At 37.3% G+C, this 16,806-nt stretch overlaps 1 protein-coding gene across 1 annotated transcript; it reads left to right on the top strand.

Annotated features, from left to right (window-relative positions):
- The first annotated feature begins 445 nt into the window (after positions 1 to 445).
- On the top strand, positions 446 to 13,137 carry LOC104893382 (uncharacterized). Its single transcript, XM_010679485.4, has 10 exons — positions 446 to 729; positions 2,610 to 2,829; positions 2,988 to 3,145; positions 3,245 to 3,390; positions 4,979 to 5,041; positions 5,130 to 5,222; positions 7,023 to 7,184; positions 10,474 to 10,565; positions 12,259 to 12,413; positions 12,571 to 13,137. Exons 1-10 carry the CDS (start codon positions 639 to 641, stop codon positions 12,879 to 12,881), a joined length of 1,491 nt encoding a protein of 496 aa, XP_010677787.1. The 5' UTR covers positions 446 to 638; the 3' UTR covers positions 12,882 to 13,137.
- Positions 13,138 to 16,806: the final 3,669 nt, after the last annotated feature.

The following is a 16,806-nucleotide window of genomic DNA, read 5'->3' as shown; positions in this document are numbered from 1 at the left end:
ATTGAAACACAAACAGATTAGTTTCGATGGCTTTAATAATGACCTTCTGCTGTACTCCCCATGATTGGGTTATCGTTTGTTTAAAAGCTTCAACATTAAAAGTCCTATTCGTCATCAATTTCCCCACCAATCGCAACGATAATTTATCATCCATCTCAGCAGGAACATCAGTCCCAAGATCAATGATTGAGTTTTCATCATCAGTAATTTGGAGTCTCGTACAACGATCAATTAATTCCTCCGCCATAAATCGCGAAGAAAACCCTAAAAAGGGGGCCACGTTCCTTTTTCGCAAGGGAGAGAAAAGTTGCCTATCTTTCAAGGGAGGGTTTTCGTATAACTTTAAATCAACGAGTTAATTTTAATTTTAAAAATAAAAAGTTTAATTGCTCCAAAAAGCGTATACCCTAAGCTGAAAACCCCACAAATAACTTAATAGAAGCCCCAATTGTGATTACTTGAGTGTTGAGTCTTTTCCTCTTTGGCCTTTTCCCAATTTCATTCAATTCTTCATTCAACCGCGCTTTCCTTTCGTTTCCTTCTTCCTTTCCTAATTTCCTTCTCTCACCATTTAAACACAGAACAAGGAGATAGAATGAGAGGAGATGTTTGAGAAATTAATGTGAAAAGTGAGAAACATGGAGTTTTTCTCCTTTCGAGTTCATCTATTTTCTCTCATACTTTTTCTCTCTACATTCTACTGCTTCAGCTTCGACTCTTCAATCCACAGTATGTTCTCTTCCTTTATCACTATCAGTCTATCACCCTCATTTCGCCAGTTTTCCGTAATTCGAAACCAATTTTGAAAATGGAGTTTTGGGGTTTTTCTGGGTTCTCTCTTGATTTCTGGGTCACTTTTTTTAATGTCAAATTTGGTGTTTGAATGTAAAGAACAAACGAATTTAATATTTTTCTATGAAATTTGATGTTTAAATATAAAGAGCAAACGAATTTAATCTTTTGATTTCTGGGTCCTTTCGTTTTGTGTGAAATTTGGTGTTTGAATATGAAGAACGAACGAGTTTCATCTTTTGATTTCTGGGTCTCTTATTTTTTTTGTGAAATTGGAGAACAAACGAATTTAATCTTTTGATTTATGGGTCAGTTCTTTCTGTTCAATTTTTCCTGATAAAGTTGCAAGTTTTATGTTTGATACTAGAGTTAAATGTCTTATTTCGAATTTGGTTGTTTTTTTTAGCTGATTGGGACAATTTGTTACTGAGTGGGTGAAATCTACCATTGTTTTTTTGCATGCTATTAATTCAGTAATAAGTAATTAGTTCTGCTCTAACTCCCAAACAATATTTCACATGAGACTAATTTTTGGTTGTGATTGGAACTTACTAACTCTAGAAATATTTTAGAAAAGTGCAAGTATTGAGTCATGACATGAGAATAGCATTTGAAGTTTGTCTTTAAGGAAAACATGGGAATTTTTTGTTAGGTTTTTCTATGTTATACCATTGTCTATCTTCGAATTCCATGTTGTATCGTAACCTTTTTTTAAAAAATTCTACCAATTTACTCAATCTTACCTTTTTAATGCACAGTGCCCTTGTTGTTAACTAGGCATCATTAATTTCATATAGTGTCTGTAATCTAGTGGAACTAATCTAACTTATACATTTTTTAGCTGTTGGAGGGAATATAATTAAGTTAGATTAGTTCCACTAGAATGCAAACAATAAATGAAGTTAATGACATATAATTAACAGGGGCATTGTGCATCAAAATTCAAAAAAGATAAGTTTGAATGTACTATGTGAAATTTTGAACAGGTTGCTTGGGTACAATGTAGTTATTAAAGAAAGACAAGAGTATAATATAGAAAATCCCACAGTTCTACTCCATGATACAAGGATTTAAATTTATTGTAGAAGTGACATAATTCGACTATAAAGTCAAATGTCGTCTACTGTTTTGGAACTAAGGGAAAATTAATGGGTCTATGGAATACTTCCTCAGTTTTGAATAAGTGACACAAAGAGAATGTGGGGGGAAATATCAAGGAGCCAAGAGAGAGAAAGTTGGGACCTCTTATTTAACCAATCAAATTTGAGTATTTGATAAAGTAAGTAGGTGAAACAATTAAATGATGGCAAAGATGTAATAGATCAGAAGTATTTTTTTACTACTTTGAGCTATGTGTCACTTGTTGTGACATTTTCCTAAAAGAAAAACGTGTCACTTATCAAAAAACAGCGGAAGAATTTATCCATTCTGAAAGCGAAAATGAAATGTTGGCTATTAGTCAAAGAAGTCTCTCATTTAAGAACGTGAGTTGGTCTCGTTGTCATTAGAAAACTTGTCCTATCTGGTATTGATTACTGTTGTTGTGATACCATCTCTCTTAGTACTTTGGCAAATCCTAATTTAATCTGGATGCTGTTATTGTATTCTGGAATCTGTTAGAAAGCTCTTTATGATCCTTTTGGTTTACTTGCCACTGCTGTTCCTTTTACAACATGAAGCAGGAGCCTTAATGTTATGCAATCCTGCTTGAAGAGTTCAATGTATTTCCTTATTAATTATTGTAACTGCATATGGTTAGTTTGCTTGAATTTCGTGTAAATTTGACTATCCCTGGTTCTTATTATATTGCCTTGCAGCTATCAACTTGGAAAATCCACAGCTCACTGTGAAACCTGTGCGCTTGCAGGGCTATACACCCAAAGACTATAAAGATGCATTGTCATGTGAGCGTGTTCATGTCGTTCCTCGCTCGAGACTCAAACTTGAGAGCTATTCAAGCTCAATCCGTCTTACAGTGGCACCTTCTGTAGTCATTCCTGAGAGGTTACACAACAGAATCCAAATCTGCCTACATATGTAAGTAGATAACTTTCTGCTTTGTTTCCTCTAATGTGTTTTCCGCATGATTTTTTTGCTAAATTATAGTGGGTATGGATGTTTAATAATTTATGACTCCTGTAGCCAACCCTAGCTATTGGAATCAAGGCTTTGACATTGTTTTATTGCTGTTGCAGGAATGCTTCAATTGGAATTTGTCAGTGTGAAAAGGATGCATGGAAATCCGTCCACAAGGGGATATGGGGCTCTATGATTTCTCCATACGAAGACAAGTACATTGACGTGAAGTATATTGGTGATGTATCGGGTTCTGTCACAGTCTCAGTTGAAGAAGGTTGAGCACTCTATTTTTGCTAATGTGTTTCTTACTTTCTTTAATGGGTATTTTTTCCTTCCCTTTTTAGATATTAATTAATTTTGGATGTGTTTGCAGAATTTCAACGTTGGCGTCTCATCTGTCTTGGATTTGGAATCATTCTATTACTTGTTGCACCAATTGTTAGCAGTTGGGTGCCTTTCTATTATAGCAGTACAATGGCTATTGGGATACTACTTGTTGTCATAATCCTTCTTTTCCAGGTATGGAGATTATCAGTCTGTCTAGTTAGTTTGCTTTCCTTCTGGCTTCTTCCCTGAGGTTCTTCCCATTGAACTGCACTTCTGCGCTTAGATACTTGAACTCTGCATTTGCATGTTTGCTTCTCTTTTGCGTACTTTCTGCATATGAATTATAGAGAACACTTTAATATTTGAAGATTTTTCATGTCAGAAGGCTCATCACCCAATGTTGTTTTGCCTGATGGTGTAATTAGTCTCTAATTTTATTTGTTAGAATTGTATATAGGTAACTGTTTTGATCTTTCCCTAAAAAAAACCTAGTTTTGATCATAAGCTATGTATCTTACAGCCAAAACAAGGAGTATATATTTTCTCTATGTGAACCAGGTTTTCGTAACCAAAAAGCAAGCATAGGAGGCTGTTCAATCTATACTTACATTATTGAAAGCGTTGGTGATGCATGATACACGCCCTCGGCCCTCCCATTCTATGGAAAAATTTGAACAAGCCACCTCTAACTTGAAAGGGAATAACTTATCCACTATCGCTTTACAATTTTACAGCTCTTCTTCTGAAGTCAAATGACAAGAAATCTACCATATAATGCAGTGGAAGAAAAGCAAATCCATCTTGGCTATACCTCCATGTCTTCCCCCTTTTAATGTTCTTCTATAACCCCATCACTGATAAATACTTCCTCCTCTTTTTAGTTAATTTATGCTCTCAACACAGCGTCACCAATATCTTTAACTATCTATTAGTAAAACTGTAAAAGTTATAAGAATATGATATTTAAGAAATAAGCATTTGAGACAAATCCAACATCCCTTCCTATAGTGACATTTAGCAACTTTCACACCCTCCAGCGCACAACTTATACATTTAATTCTTCAACTATCAATTACTAAAAGTTAGAGGAATCTGATATTGAAGATATACAATGAGACAAATCCAACATCTCATACAAAAACATTTCTTGTTATATATTATTAGTAAATCCAGTAAAGTTAGTATATGAATAGTGCACATTCAAACAACTGAAATACAAACCGAAGAAGTAATATTCATGGAATTAACTCAATCACTAATTGTCTAGATTTTGTAACTAAAATTCACCACCCTCCAAATTAGCCCCTTAATCTAAGAATCATGACTAATTTTTGAAGAGGATAGTGTTGTAGTATTTAATTTCTTCTGTCTGCATAAAGATTTTCCATTTCGGTTTCTTTTTCTTAATTTTTTATTGTTATGTGGAACAATTGCTATCATTCTGCTTTGAACTTGAAGAACTATATTTTAAATAGTTTGAAATCTGGTTTGCTGTTTTCCAATGTATTCGGTTAATTGCTACTTTCTAAGTGTGTTTAGTTTGATTGAGCAATATTATTGAATGTATATAGTATGCAATGACCTGAGACATTTCCAAGGGTAATAAGTAGCTCATTAGGTTGTGAGTTGTGACACCTAAGAGAATAATGGACCAATGTTTTCTAGTTCTAGTCCTTCTTTAAACCGATTCCATGATTGAAGGTTCTGTGTCTACCTTAATACCTTCACTAACCATCTTTTGCTATTTGATTCATCTTAAATCTATACGCGTGGTGTGCAGGGGATGAAATTATTGCCTACTGGCCGCAAAAATTTCTTTTATCTGACCATCTACGGATCTATTGTAAGTACTTCTACCATCCCTCTCTTATTTTTTGAAGTGTAATCCTTAAATTACAACTTATACCTTTTTTCTGTTTTCTACTTACCAGCTAGGAGCAGGGTCGTTTCTTTTGCATCAGTTTTCAATTCTTGTAAATTCTATTCTTGTCAATTTTGGCTTGGGCGAAGAGATGCACAATCCGGTAAGTTGATTTCTTGTCATTTATCAAATATTGATAATTTCTTGAAGCAAGGTTGGATCTGTAACAAGTTGATTTCTTTTAACCGATTCCATGATTGAAGCAAGTTGATTTCTTCTCATTTATCAAATGTGCCTTGTCTATTGGACAAAACGTTGCCTTGTCCTTGTGGTATCTGTAACAGTGTATAATACTCTCTCCATCTTTTAAATGGTTGCCAATTTCCCTTTTTGGACCTTCTAAAATATTTTTCATGTTTTTAGTAATTATATGGTAAAACATTTTAATATGTCATAAAAATAAATGGTTAGTTCTATCATTAGTTAATGGTTTAAAGTAGAAGATACAGTTGGAAACATCAAACTACGTGATGTACCCTTGATTTACCATTCTTTAATAATGCAAATATTAGTGGATAGAGGGTATTAGTAGTACAGTCATAAATTTAAAGCTATACAACTGCTACTGTAACATCCTAGTTTTGAATTATAGTATTAGTGAGAAAATTCATTGTGAAGCAGACTTGACGAATCATAGATTCGATAACAAATTGGAAAAAAATTGACAGTTTGTACATTTTGCAAAGACATGCTGTATGTCCATATTCTTCACATCGGGTTTCCTTTATTGTTGAAAAAGAATTACTAATCTTACGAAATATTACCTATCTCTGTCTCTTACACTATTATATATGTAAAGATAATGTATCAGTCCTTATTCCAATCCAATATTTTACCAACCTTGCCAGATGGGGGAAAACCCGATTAGTCTTGAATGCCATGCTAAAAACACAGAGGAGATGTCATATAAGCACACTTTAGCTTAGCGATCTCAAATTGGAGATCTTTTTTTTGTTAGTTGAGAATATTTGGAGATTGTTGAAGATTTATGCTTACATTTGAGATCGGTTTTCATACAACTTATTGAAGTCTTCATTTATCTGCAAGGAGCAAATAATAGTATGTCTTTGCATATGTTAGTGATAGATGCTTCCCTTTATACTCCTTCCGTTTCTTTTTAATTTACACACTTTTCTTTTTGGTACATTTCATTTTAATCAACAAATTGTTGCCTTTTCTATTTATGCTAACATGTCCCATTTATTTTCTCCTATTTTTCCAACCATGTGGTCCACTTTTTGATATAATGACCCACCTTAAATTTCTCTCTCCTCTTTTTTAGTTTCTCTGTCACTTTTCAGTTTCTCTCTCATACTTTTGGACTTCCTCCTTGGTTCTCCACCAAAATGAAGTGAGTAAACTAAAAAGAAAATGAGGCAGTAGCTATTAGTTTTCATTCTATGTTTTATCCAGGGTTATCTTGTTCCTGCTTTAAAGTGCTGTTAACATGTTGTTCCAAAACCTCAATGGCCGTTTGGTGGGCGGTAGTAAATAGAGGTAAATCCTAATGATAAAATTGTAAAGGTCTCCTGCTCATGGTTATGGAACTCCCTCTCCAAACAGATGTTTCTCTTCACTAATTTCCATTATCACACAATAGTGAATGCTGCCTCTAAAGAGGTCAAACTGTCATCTATTATGGAGATGTGACTTTCTGTACAAATTACCTATAAATTCATTGTCCAAAATTATAACCACCATTTATTGTTCCTTATCAGATGGGGTGTTATTGTGTTAATGCCCTGATTTTATTATACAAACTGATGGTTGGTTTTTGTTTGAGTGTGTTGTAAAATTCTTCACTCTTACTATTCATGTTGCTTGAGTCAGATGATTTTTGCAATGAACTTGTACGTATCTCTTTGAATTGAACCAAGTACATGTGCAAACTCTTTTGTTGTAGGTTTCCATTTTTCTACTAGTCGGCATTGTTCTTGCGGGTGCTGCATTGGGTTACTGGATCGTGCGAAGATTTGTAATTTCAGATGACGGCAGTGTTGATGTTGGAATTGCTCAATTTGTGAAATGGGCAATGCGAATAATTGCAAGTACATTTATTCTCCAGGTAACCTATATTTTCATCACAATCATTTCGATTATATGATATTGTAAGAAAGTATTGTTTGCCATGTAGGATTAATCTTACCTGGCCTTATTTGGGTGCACATGCACACACACACAAAATAACACTTAAGAATGTAGATGTTAAAAAGTTGGCTTTAATTAAGTAAAAAATTGTAGTCAGTAGGAACCGGGGAAGAAAAACTCTAGCCGTTTCATTTTAGAACGACCGCTTTGTAACAGATATCAGAGAGGCCGTTCCGCAAAATCCCATTAGAGAACGATGCATTGAAATTTACACCAAACTTAACCGTTATGCCATTACGTAACGGGTTCACGGCTTTCTAAAACATTTACAGTAATATAATGGCCGTTATTTATCAGATGGCCAGATGGCCAGATGGCCAGATGGGAAGAAGCCGGCAGATGAAAGACAAGCAAGATGCCAATTTCTGGAATGAATATTAAAAAAAACATTTTCTATTTAAATAAAATCTTACGTAGGATTTAGGACTCAAATTCGAGCAAAACCCCTCAATAAGTTTAATTAAATTACTTCGAATTGTACCCTAAAATGAAAACCCTAATTCTGAATAAACCCTAATATGTGTGTGGGAGGCAATTGAGGGCCATGCTTCACCTTTTACGGCAAAAGATGTCGGTGAGATATCTCCGGCTTCTTATGGCGCCATGATTTCCAGTGAACAGCTGCTGTTGTTTGAGGTTAGTTCTCATTTGCTCTTTCTTTTTAGCTCTCTCTCCTACTATCTAATCTTCTTTTTTCTTTCTCTCTTTATTTTTCTTTCCTTTTTCTTAACCTGTCACTCACGTACACCTGTGAGATGCCTTATTTTTAGTTAAATCAATACTTCTTATCTCTTCCTCTCTCTTCGGTTTTCTTCCCCGTTTCTTTTTTATTTCTACAATGTCAATGATATTATTTAATTGCTCTTTTTTTCCCCTTTCTCTGTTTTGAGCACTTTCATTTTATACTTATAAACAAGGTTTTGTATCGAATTATATTTCTAACTATCATTAAAAGCTAGGTAGCACAGATACAGGAACGGATACGGATACGGATATGGGTGCGGGGACGGAAAATGGCAAAATCAAAATTTCCGATAACGGGTACGGCTTGGATTTGGCAAAAAAAACAAAATAAAAATAAAATTGATAAATTAATACTCATATATAAGTCACTACCATAAATAAAATACAGCTTTTCCTTTTTGAGGTGAATGAACATTTTTATTAATGTTGAATCAAAATTCAGAAAACAAGAAACACATTATACAATTTTTCTTTAGTTAAAAGTGAGCTCAAATGTTTTACGAGTAATAATCAAAAATTTAAAAGAAAGGGAGGAATTAATGAATTGAGGACAGCTCTATATTAACTTTAGATGTGAAAGTGTGAATGATATGTTATGATATGTCTCTCCTCTTCTCCTACTCTCTCATATGAAGTATTTAAATATTATATTTATAATATAAGTACAACAATCACTTTTGACAGTCATGACAGAAACTAAAAAGCAAGGCAAAGTTAGCAAAATATGTTAGACATATTGACCGTCATGACAGAAACTAAAAAGCAAAAGAGTAGAGAGAGAAATTAGAAATCAGAATAGTGAAAACAAAGGTCAAGAAGGGGGAAAAGAAGCAGGGGCTGAAGGTTTCTAATGGCAGAAAAAGAGAAGAAAAAATTGAAGGGAGAAGAATGAAGGTGAAGAAGATGAAAATGAAATGCTTGGGGACGTCTCATAGCTTCTAAACCCGTCCACAAGACGTCTTCAGTTTACACCCAACCCATATGAGCCCGGAGTCCCCGCCAGCCCGGGTTCGTTTCGGGGATGTTTTTGGGGCGTACCCGTCTCGTCCCTGACGTGTCCCCGTCCCTGGGATTCGGTCCAAAGAAGGCGTACCCGTGCTTCACAAATTAAAAGTATATCAAATTGTATTTATAACAGTTTTGGATATAATATGGTGTAAAAAGTAAAATAAAGGTAAAACTGGCTTAAAATGCCAATTTTGTGGGTTTTTTTTAAAAAATTCACGCCGCAATGTCCTCGAAACGTTCTATTTCCCCGTTACCAGGCATTCTCGCGACAACGTGACCGTTACTGTGAATGCGACCCTGACCGCTTTTTTTCCTAGTAGGAACATAACAATCTGAAGTGGAAAATATTGCACTTAGTGCTAGTGCCACCCATATATTCATCTTATGTGTTCAACAATGTAGCTTCTATAGGAATATACATTCCGTTACTCGTATATGGAAAGAAAATTTACAAAAAATAATAATCAGTTTTTGCCTATGTGTGCAATATAATACAATGCACAAGAACTTGCTCTGAAAAAGCACCCAAATGTACATTACTGTTGCAGACTAATACAATGGTTGTCACCACACTAAATGACTAAAGTATTAAAATACTCCCTTTGTTCTCAAAATAGTTGTTCCACATGAAAATGACACACCTTTAAGAATCATGTATGATGCATGGATTACTTTTTGAACCAAGATATAATTGTACCATATACTTACACCTTGCACTCCTCATCCATCCACCATCTCAACACTTCTCAGTTACTAGGCCCACCACCAAGATAACCAACCAACCCCCTCCCCCCCCTCCCAAGCCAGATTTTGGTCCTTCTTATCCAGCTATGGATTTCCCTTCCCATTTCCAGCCCCCCTTTCTTTTTTTTGGAATTTTTGGCAACCCGTCCCCCCTTCCCATATCTCCTGTGGTCCTTATCTGAACCGAACCTTACTCCCTTGGACTTGCTCTAGTTCTGATTCTGATGTGCACGGGTTCCACTTCTCTCCCTCTCCCTTTTTCCCTTCCCTCTGAACAATGGCAGAACCCATAGTAGCAGGAGGTAATGGCGTAGAAATTCCCGAAGAACTCAAGCATAGGTACACAAAGATATTGGTGTACAATGCTACTCTGGATGACTCCAATTCTTTTTTCCCCATGGGACCATCCTATATCCAGCCGGTCTGTTGGACCATTTCCTTCCATACAATGAAAAGAGAAGATTGAATGATAAAATCTGATGAAGAAACCAGTCAAGGTATTGGCCTTACTTATAGGTTGCCTTTGATGGCTGTGGATTGTTGCTAGTGGTATTGATATATGAATATAGTATGGCTTTGCTTAGAAGTGAGAAAGAGCTGGTCAACTTTCAACTTTTAATTGATAATGGCGCAACTTTTATGATATTAGTTTAAGCATATTTTCCATTTATGATTGTTCTTCTAATATAAGAACTTTATTTCAAATGCAGGGCACTCCTGATACTTTGTTCGCATGGGCAACAGTGGTACTGTGTTGGTTGATATGTTTGTTAGTCTCTTCTTTGAAGTGGCCGAATTCTGGGTATGTTTTCATAATACGTTCAAACTACTTTATTGTTGGCACTAATAGTAAAGTATTCTTTGGGTGTCTTACGTACCTAATTACATGTGGGACACAAGACTGTTTTATCTGAGAAATATACTGTTGACAGAGGATGTACCCAAGCAATATGCTTGGTTTTTTCAAGTCAATAATATGATAATATAACTCTATTTTTCAATACAAGCATTTCAGATTGGGCATTAATTAACAAAAATCTAAGTTTCAATGCATATAATTCCCAACAAGACCCTGCTAACATCACTAATCCACTCATTTATTTAAAATTTAAATGTGTTTTGGGGAAGACCAGCTTAGCAGTTTTCACATCAGTCTTAATATATAGATGGTTAGTTAGGAATGGTCATGGTCATATGTTGTGCAGTAAAGAAAAGTTGTTTCATTGAGGTTTGAAAACATTTTGAGGGCATTTGTGCACTGAACAACTCTTGAAAGATGACTCTATTGCCATTCAGATGTAACGATGTATTGCTATTAGGATAGATAAGGGATTGTTCGCCTCACCATATTTTTGCTTAACGTATTTTTTTTTTTTTTTGAACTTTTCTCTTTTTTTTTTTTCTGAACTTTTCTTATATTTCCTTCACTTTCCTTGACCTTTTCTTATTTATTCTTTTCTTACTTTTTCTGAATGGACATATCTTATTTTTTTTCTTCTGAAAATAAGCAAAAATAAGATGAAGAAAATAGACCGGAAATAACAACAAATGACTTGTGTGAACCTTTAAACAATAAGCTTGGGGTTTTGCTGAGTGAGATGCCTTGTAAATTTTAATTGAGTGCTTATTCAAATTATGGTCCTCATTGCATATCGGAGAGATGTCTGGCATGCATGGAATCAATGCAGCATTTTCATCTCTCTTTGGACTTCCATAGCACCATTCATGTGAGTTCACGTCAGGTTTTGCTTCTATCTAATAGGAAAAATTCAGCTCCTGCTTTAAATTTACTTTTTTGATTCGAGCAACAAAGTTAACTGGTTATGCTTTTGAAAAAGGGTGGAAAAAGTTGTCTTGAATGCGTCTCTACGGGACCTTTTTGAAAGGGGAAGGGGGGAAGTTGTCTTGAATGTGTCTCTATGGGGTCTGATCTTAAAGCATGAAGCTGGAATTGCCAGTAGTGCAACGACCAAAACATTCACCATACAGTGGGCATCTTGTCAGCAACTGGTCTTGGATGTACGGATTTATGCAGCCGTTACCTTTAACTAGTGTAGACTAGTGGAGAGATTATCTCAGGAGATCGTGGCTAAGCATTTAACTGTAATGGAATGTGGGCACTGGGCACAATTGCTAAATCTTATAAACAAATTCCAATGGTCCTCCTCTAGACTCTTATCTTCTTTCAGTTAGGGGTTTTAAGGCTTTAGTCCATATTGCTTCTATTACTTCTTTTGTTCCTTAAAACGAGTGGCCGCTGTTCTTTTTTATTTTGTATCAGAATCTTGCCGTAGTATTCTTTTTCTAGAAAAAGATCTCTTACTATATACTAGGAAATTAACGATCACTTTTGATACCAAAAAAGAGGGCCACTCTGAGAGCGATAAAGGGAGTATAGTTTAGCAGTGTGTTTTATTGGATGGCTTATATTTTGTGTTTGTTGAATCGTTCTTCCATAATGCATATCCTTCAGTAACCTATTAATCTATTTACAGGGATAGGAATCCTCATTGGAGAAAGGCTGCAAAGGTGGCTAATAAGCATAACCGCGCTGAATTTCTTAGGAGGTCTCCGAATAATAGTCCTCAAGGATGGAAAGTATTGAAGTCTCCTAATAGTGCACCTAATTGGTGGAGCTCTCCTGTTAGAGGTAAAAATTGTCATGATCTCATAGTCTTGTAATATGATTATATGACTACCTTTTATTTGGTTTCTATGATGTGAGATCTGTTGCATTACAATTAGAAATTATTTTGAATATTTTATTTCTTCTTCCGTTTTTCTTCTTATGCGATGGACTTCTGCAGGCACTGGTTTGGCACCACCTTCCATAAATAAGAAGATGAATGCTCAAAAGCATTACTATTCAAGCTTCCACAATGTGCCTAAGCGAAAGATGTCGAAAAAGGAGTGGGAAGACTTTACACAGGAATCAACTCGTCAAGCTATGGTCGAATTGACCTCTAGTCCAGAATTCAGTGAGTGGGTAATTGAAAATGCAGATCGGATACAACTTCGTGATGATGACAGCTCAGATGAAACACTTGGAAGTGGTTCTGATTCCACAGATGAGACTGTTGTTGACAATGTTCCGCGGATGGGTTTGTTCAAGTGGTAGTTATCTGTTCATGACTTTAGAGCTGTACAGCCTAGGAAGTTTAGAATACATTAGTCAGTCTCAGAGACTTGCTCAGTGCGATTTGTAGGTTAGGACTTAGGAGTAGAGATGCGATGCACTTGGCTTTTGTAATTTATTTCAAGTTTTCTGAAATTTTAGAACTCTTGCACTTTGAGCATGTGATCGTACATAAAGCTTACCTTTTAAAATTATAGATGTAATTTTAAAAGTTATCTTAACAGGATTTACAAGCTAATATTTTGGTCCATTGTTTCAGTTTGTGGACATTGTGAATCTTGAGATTTTATAATAGATTTTACTATTTAACGTCTGTATTTACTACAAATCTTCTATATTTTTTCTCATACATCTCTAAGTTACTCCCTACATAAACCTCACTCTTACTCCACCTCACTCCTTCAACCCAACTACCAACCTTCAACACAACCACCACCATCACTGCAACAGCCACCACTACCGTGACAACCACCATCGCAAGGACACATAGAGGTTACAAGCTCCACCACGACCTGCCATGATGCAAACTCCCACTACCTCCACTACCATTGTGTTCAACACCCCTGCCACCACTAAAACCACCGAGTTGACCAAATTTGAGGAGCATGGGCCTAAGAAAGAATTTGCCGAAAAAATTGCCACCCCCACCTAGAAACGTTTTTTTTCTGTTTCTTCCACCAAGAAATTAAACGTTTTTTTTTCTTTTGAGGAGGAAATGAACAAGATCTTCGCTTTCTCGGTGGATGAAACGAAAAATTGTTTCGGTTCACAAAATCAATAGATTTTTCGCTTCCTCAATCGAGGAAACCAAGGTCTTGTTCGTTTCCTCCGCGGAGGAAACGAAGAAAACGTTCATTTTCGTGAGCCGGAGGCGATTGTGTGTGTGTGTGTGTGTGTTTATTATACTTATTTTAGTGAATTTGAATTATAATGACGTTCAATATTGAATAATTACGAATAATATTAGCATGTAAATATTGATAAATTGTTTTAATTGTCATAAATTATTTTAATTTGTTTGAGCACGTTAATAGCATATTAAAGTTAGTGTTTAGTGATATTAGCATATTAATGTTAGTGTTTAGTAATATTAGCATATAAGCATGTTAAGTTAATGTAACATGCAACATAATAACAAATCACTAGTAATTAGCATGTTATATCATTATGAACAAGCATGTTAATATGTTATTATAATATTTAACGGTTTTTTCACCATATACCCCTGACATATTTTTTTTGCACCGTATACCCTTTCAACTTTCCAAATTCATCATGTACCCCTCACATTTCGAAAAATACTTCAACCTACCCTTTTGACTAACGGTGTTAGACTTCCGTTAGTCATTATGCTCTAATCCCCCCTAACCCTAATTAATTAACCTAACCCTAACCCTAACCCTAACCCTAACCACCCCCTTCCCCCACTCCTTACCCTAGCCACTCACTGCCCCACCACCGAGCCCCCCTCCACCCTCCACCGCCGCCCCTACCCTTTCTTACCAGTCGCGCCGGCCCCCCTCCCCTTCCCCGCCAGTTGCGCCGCCCCCTCCCCTCCCCTTCCCGCCAGTCGCATAGCCCCTCTCCACCACCCAGAATCCCACTCCCCCGCATCCCCGCAGCCGCCTCCCTCCTCCCCCTCTCCGAAGCTCCGATCCGCAGCCTCCCACGCATCCCCGTAGTCCCTTCCCCCTCCCACACATCCCCGTAGCCCCCCCACGCATCCCCGCAGCCCCTTCCCCCTCCCATGCATCCCGCATCCCCCTCCCACGCATCTGAATTTTCTAACCCAGAAATTCCGTACCCAGAATTTCGAACCCAGAATTTTAAAGAACCCAGATTTGAAGAACCTAGATTTAAAGAACCCAGATATGAAGAACCCAAAATTTTGAACCGATGGGGGCTGCGGGATGCATGGGAGGGGGAAGGGGAGGGGGGATGCGCGACGACGAGAGAAGGAAGGGGGCTGCGGGGAGGTGGAGGGGGGCGGGGTTGCAGGGGAGTGGGGAGGAGGGTTGTCGAGGAGTGGGGAGGGGGGCTTCGGGGGTGGTGAGGAGGGTGGGGGTGGGGTGGGGGTGGGAGTGGGGGATGGGTTTAGGGTTAGGGTATTAGGGATAGAGTATTAGGGTTAGGGTTAGGGTTAGAGTTAGGGTTAGGTTTAGGGTTAGATTTAGATTAGTTAAGTAGGATTAGAGGGTGATTAGGGGTTAATATCTAACGGAGTTTAACGCCATTAGTCATTAAGGGTAACTGGATGTATTTTTTCAAAAGTGAGGGGTATATGGTGAATTTCAAAAGTCAAAAGGGTATATGGTGCAAAAAAAAATTTGTCAGGGGAATATGGTGAAAAAACCGAATACTTAATGATATTAGCATGTTATAATTCGTAATTGTAATCACTAATGATAGGGGGTCATGTAATAATTCGTAATTAGTGATTATTGCATGTTAATGGTGATAAATTATTTTATAATACATGATGAATTGTTATGCAACAATTTAGTGATTAACATTGATTACTTCGAATTATTAGTAATTACAAGATAATAGCGACGAAGGTGCATGGATATTGAATTGAATAGTTTAAATTGATTTAAAAAATCACTAATTAACATAATTGATAATTAGGCTTAATCGAGGGTTTAGGCAACTGCAATGTTGGTCTTAAGGGATCTGGGCCACGACACACTCGATCTCGTGGTGTCGATGCATCGACTATGAGGGCGAAGGCAGAACATCGGGCTAGGCCGACTCCTATTCGTTGGATGCGCCTCATAGTCCGGGTTGAGATGAGGTGGGTGAAGCCACCTCCCTTGTCATTAGAGGTGGGAGTTTTGTTGTGGAATTGTAGGGTTCCGGGCTTAGTCGAAGCAGAGCAAGAGCAAAGCTGCTAGTGATACCTCCTGGTTAGTTATCAGCTATATGCTTGGGGGGCCTCTTGACAGTAGAATGATTCCTAGTTGGTGAGGTCGCGGTGGCACTTTTATTTACGATGATCCGACGGTTGCTCGAGAGGTTATTAGGTATCAGAATCGTTCGGGTGTGTTTCCTACTTTGTAGAGTTGGAGGAGCCATCAAGCGTCTGATCTTGCCCATCTGGCGTATATTATGTTGGCGTACCTTGACATGGCAGTGATTTCAGCGTTTGTATAGAGGTGATAATGGGCCGGGCCGCGGCAAAAAAAATATGCCCATTGGCCGGGTCGGGCCTAAATTCGGGCCGAATTTTATGCCCAAAACATGCTATTTCGCGCCTAAATTAGCGGGCTTTTGCGGGCCAAAAATGGGCCGGGCCAAAAAATAGACTAAAAAGTCATTTTTGGCTTGCCCAAAGCCAAAAAAAATCGGGACAGGCCGAGCCAAAAAATCTGCCCAAAACCCGGCTCAAAAACGGGTCGGGCCAAAATGATCACCTCTACGTTTGTAGAACGTTGGCAACACGACACGGACACATATCACTTACCTTTCGGAGAGATGACGATCATGTTGCATGATGTTTGGCAGATTATACGAGTTCCTATTGAGGGTCGCACAATTAGTGGTGTTTTGCCATATAGTGATTTGTATGTTCGATATGAGGAGTTCCTCCAGGTTACTCATGAGGAGCTATTTCAGCAAAACATACCTATTTGGAAGCACATCGCCATTTGTTTTGAGGAGATTTTTTAAACAGATGCCAGCCGCCGCCTCATCCCATTGATGTAAAACTTCGCGCTAATCTGCTCCTAACACCTGGATGTATGATGTTTATGGATAAGAGTACCGAATCTTAGCGGTGAACACATTGTCGAGTTAGATGACCTTTATTATATATATAGGTACTCATGGGGTTTGTGGCTTTGGCGTATCTGTATTTTCAGCTTGGGGTGGTGAGTAGGCTCGTGCACTTATATTGTTGGCTACGTTT

This window comes from Beta vulgaris, chromosome 5 (genome assembly GCF_026745355.1).
Source record: "Beta vulgaris subsp. vulgaris cultivar EL10 chromosome 5, EL10.2, whole genome shotgun sequence".
NCBI classification, from domain to species: Eukaryota; Viridiplantae; Streptophyta; class Magnoliopsida; order Caryophyllales; family Amaranthaceae; genus Beta; species Beta vulgaris.
Note: the sequence above shows the minus strand (reverse complement) of the source record. Positions and strands in the feature narration are given on the sequence as shown.

Excerpts from the sequence above, each read along its gene's own strand:
- LOC104893382 (XM_010679485.4), top strand. The coding sequence starts at position 639 with ATGGAGTTTTTCTCCTTTCGAGTTCATCTATTTTCTCTCATACTTTTT. Across the intron at positions 3,146-3,244 it reads CACAGTCTCAGTTGAAGAAG|AATTTCAACGTTGGCGTCTC; the intron begins GTTGAGCACTCT and ends ATGTGTTTGCAG. Across the intron at positions 10,566-12,258 it reads TTGAAGTGGCCGAATTCTGG|GGATAGGAATCCTCATTGGA; the intron begins GTATGTTTTCAT and ends ATCTATTTACAG.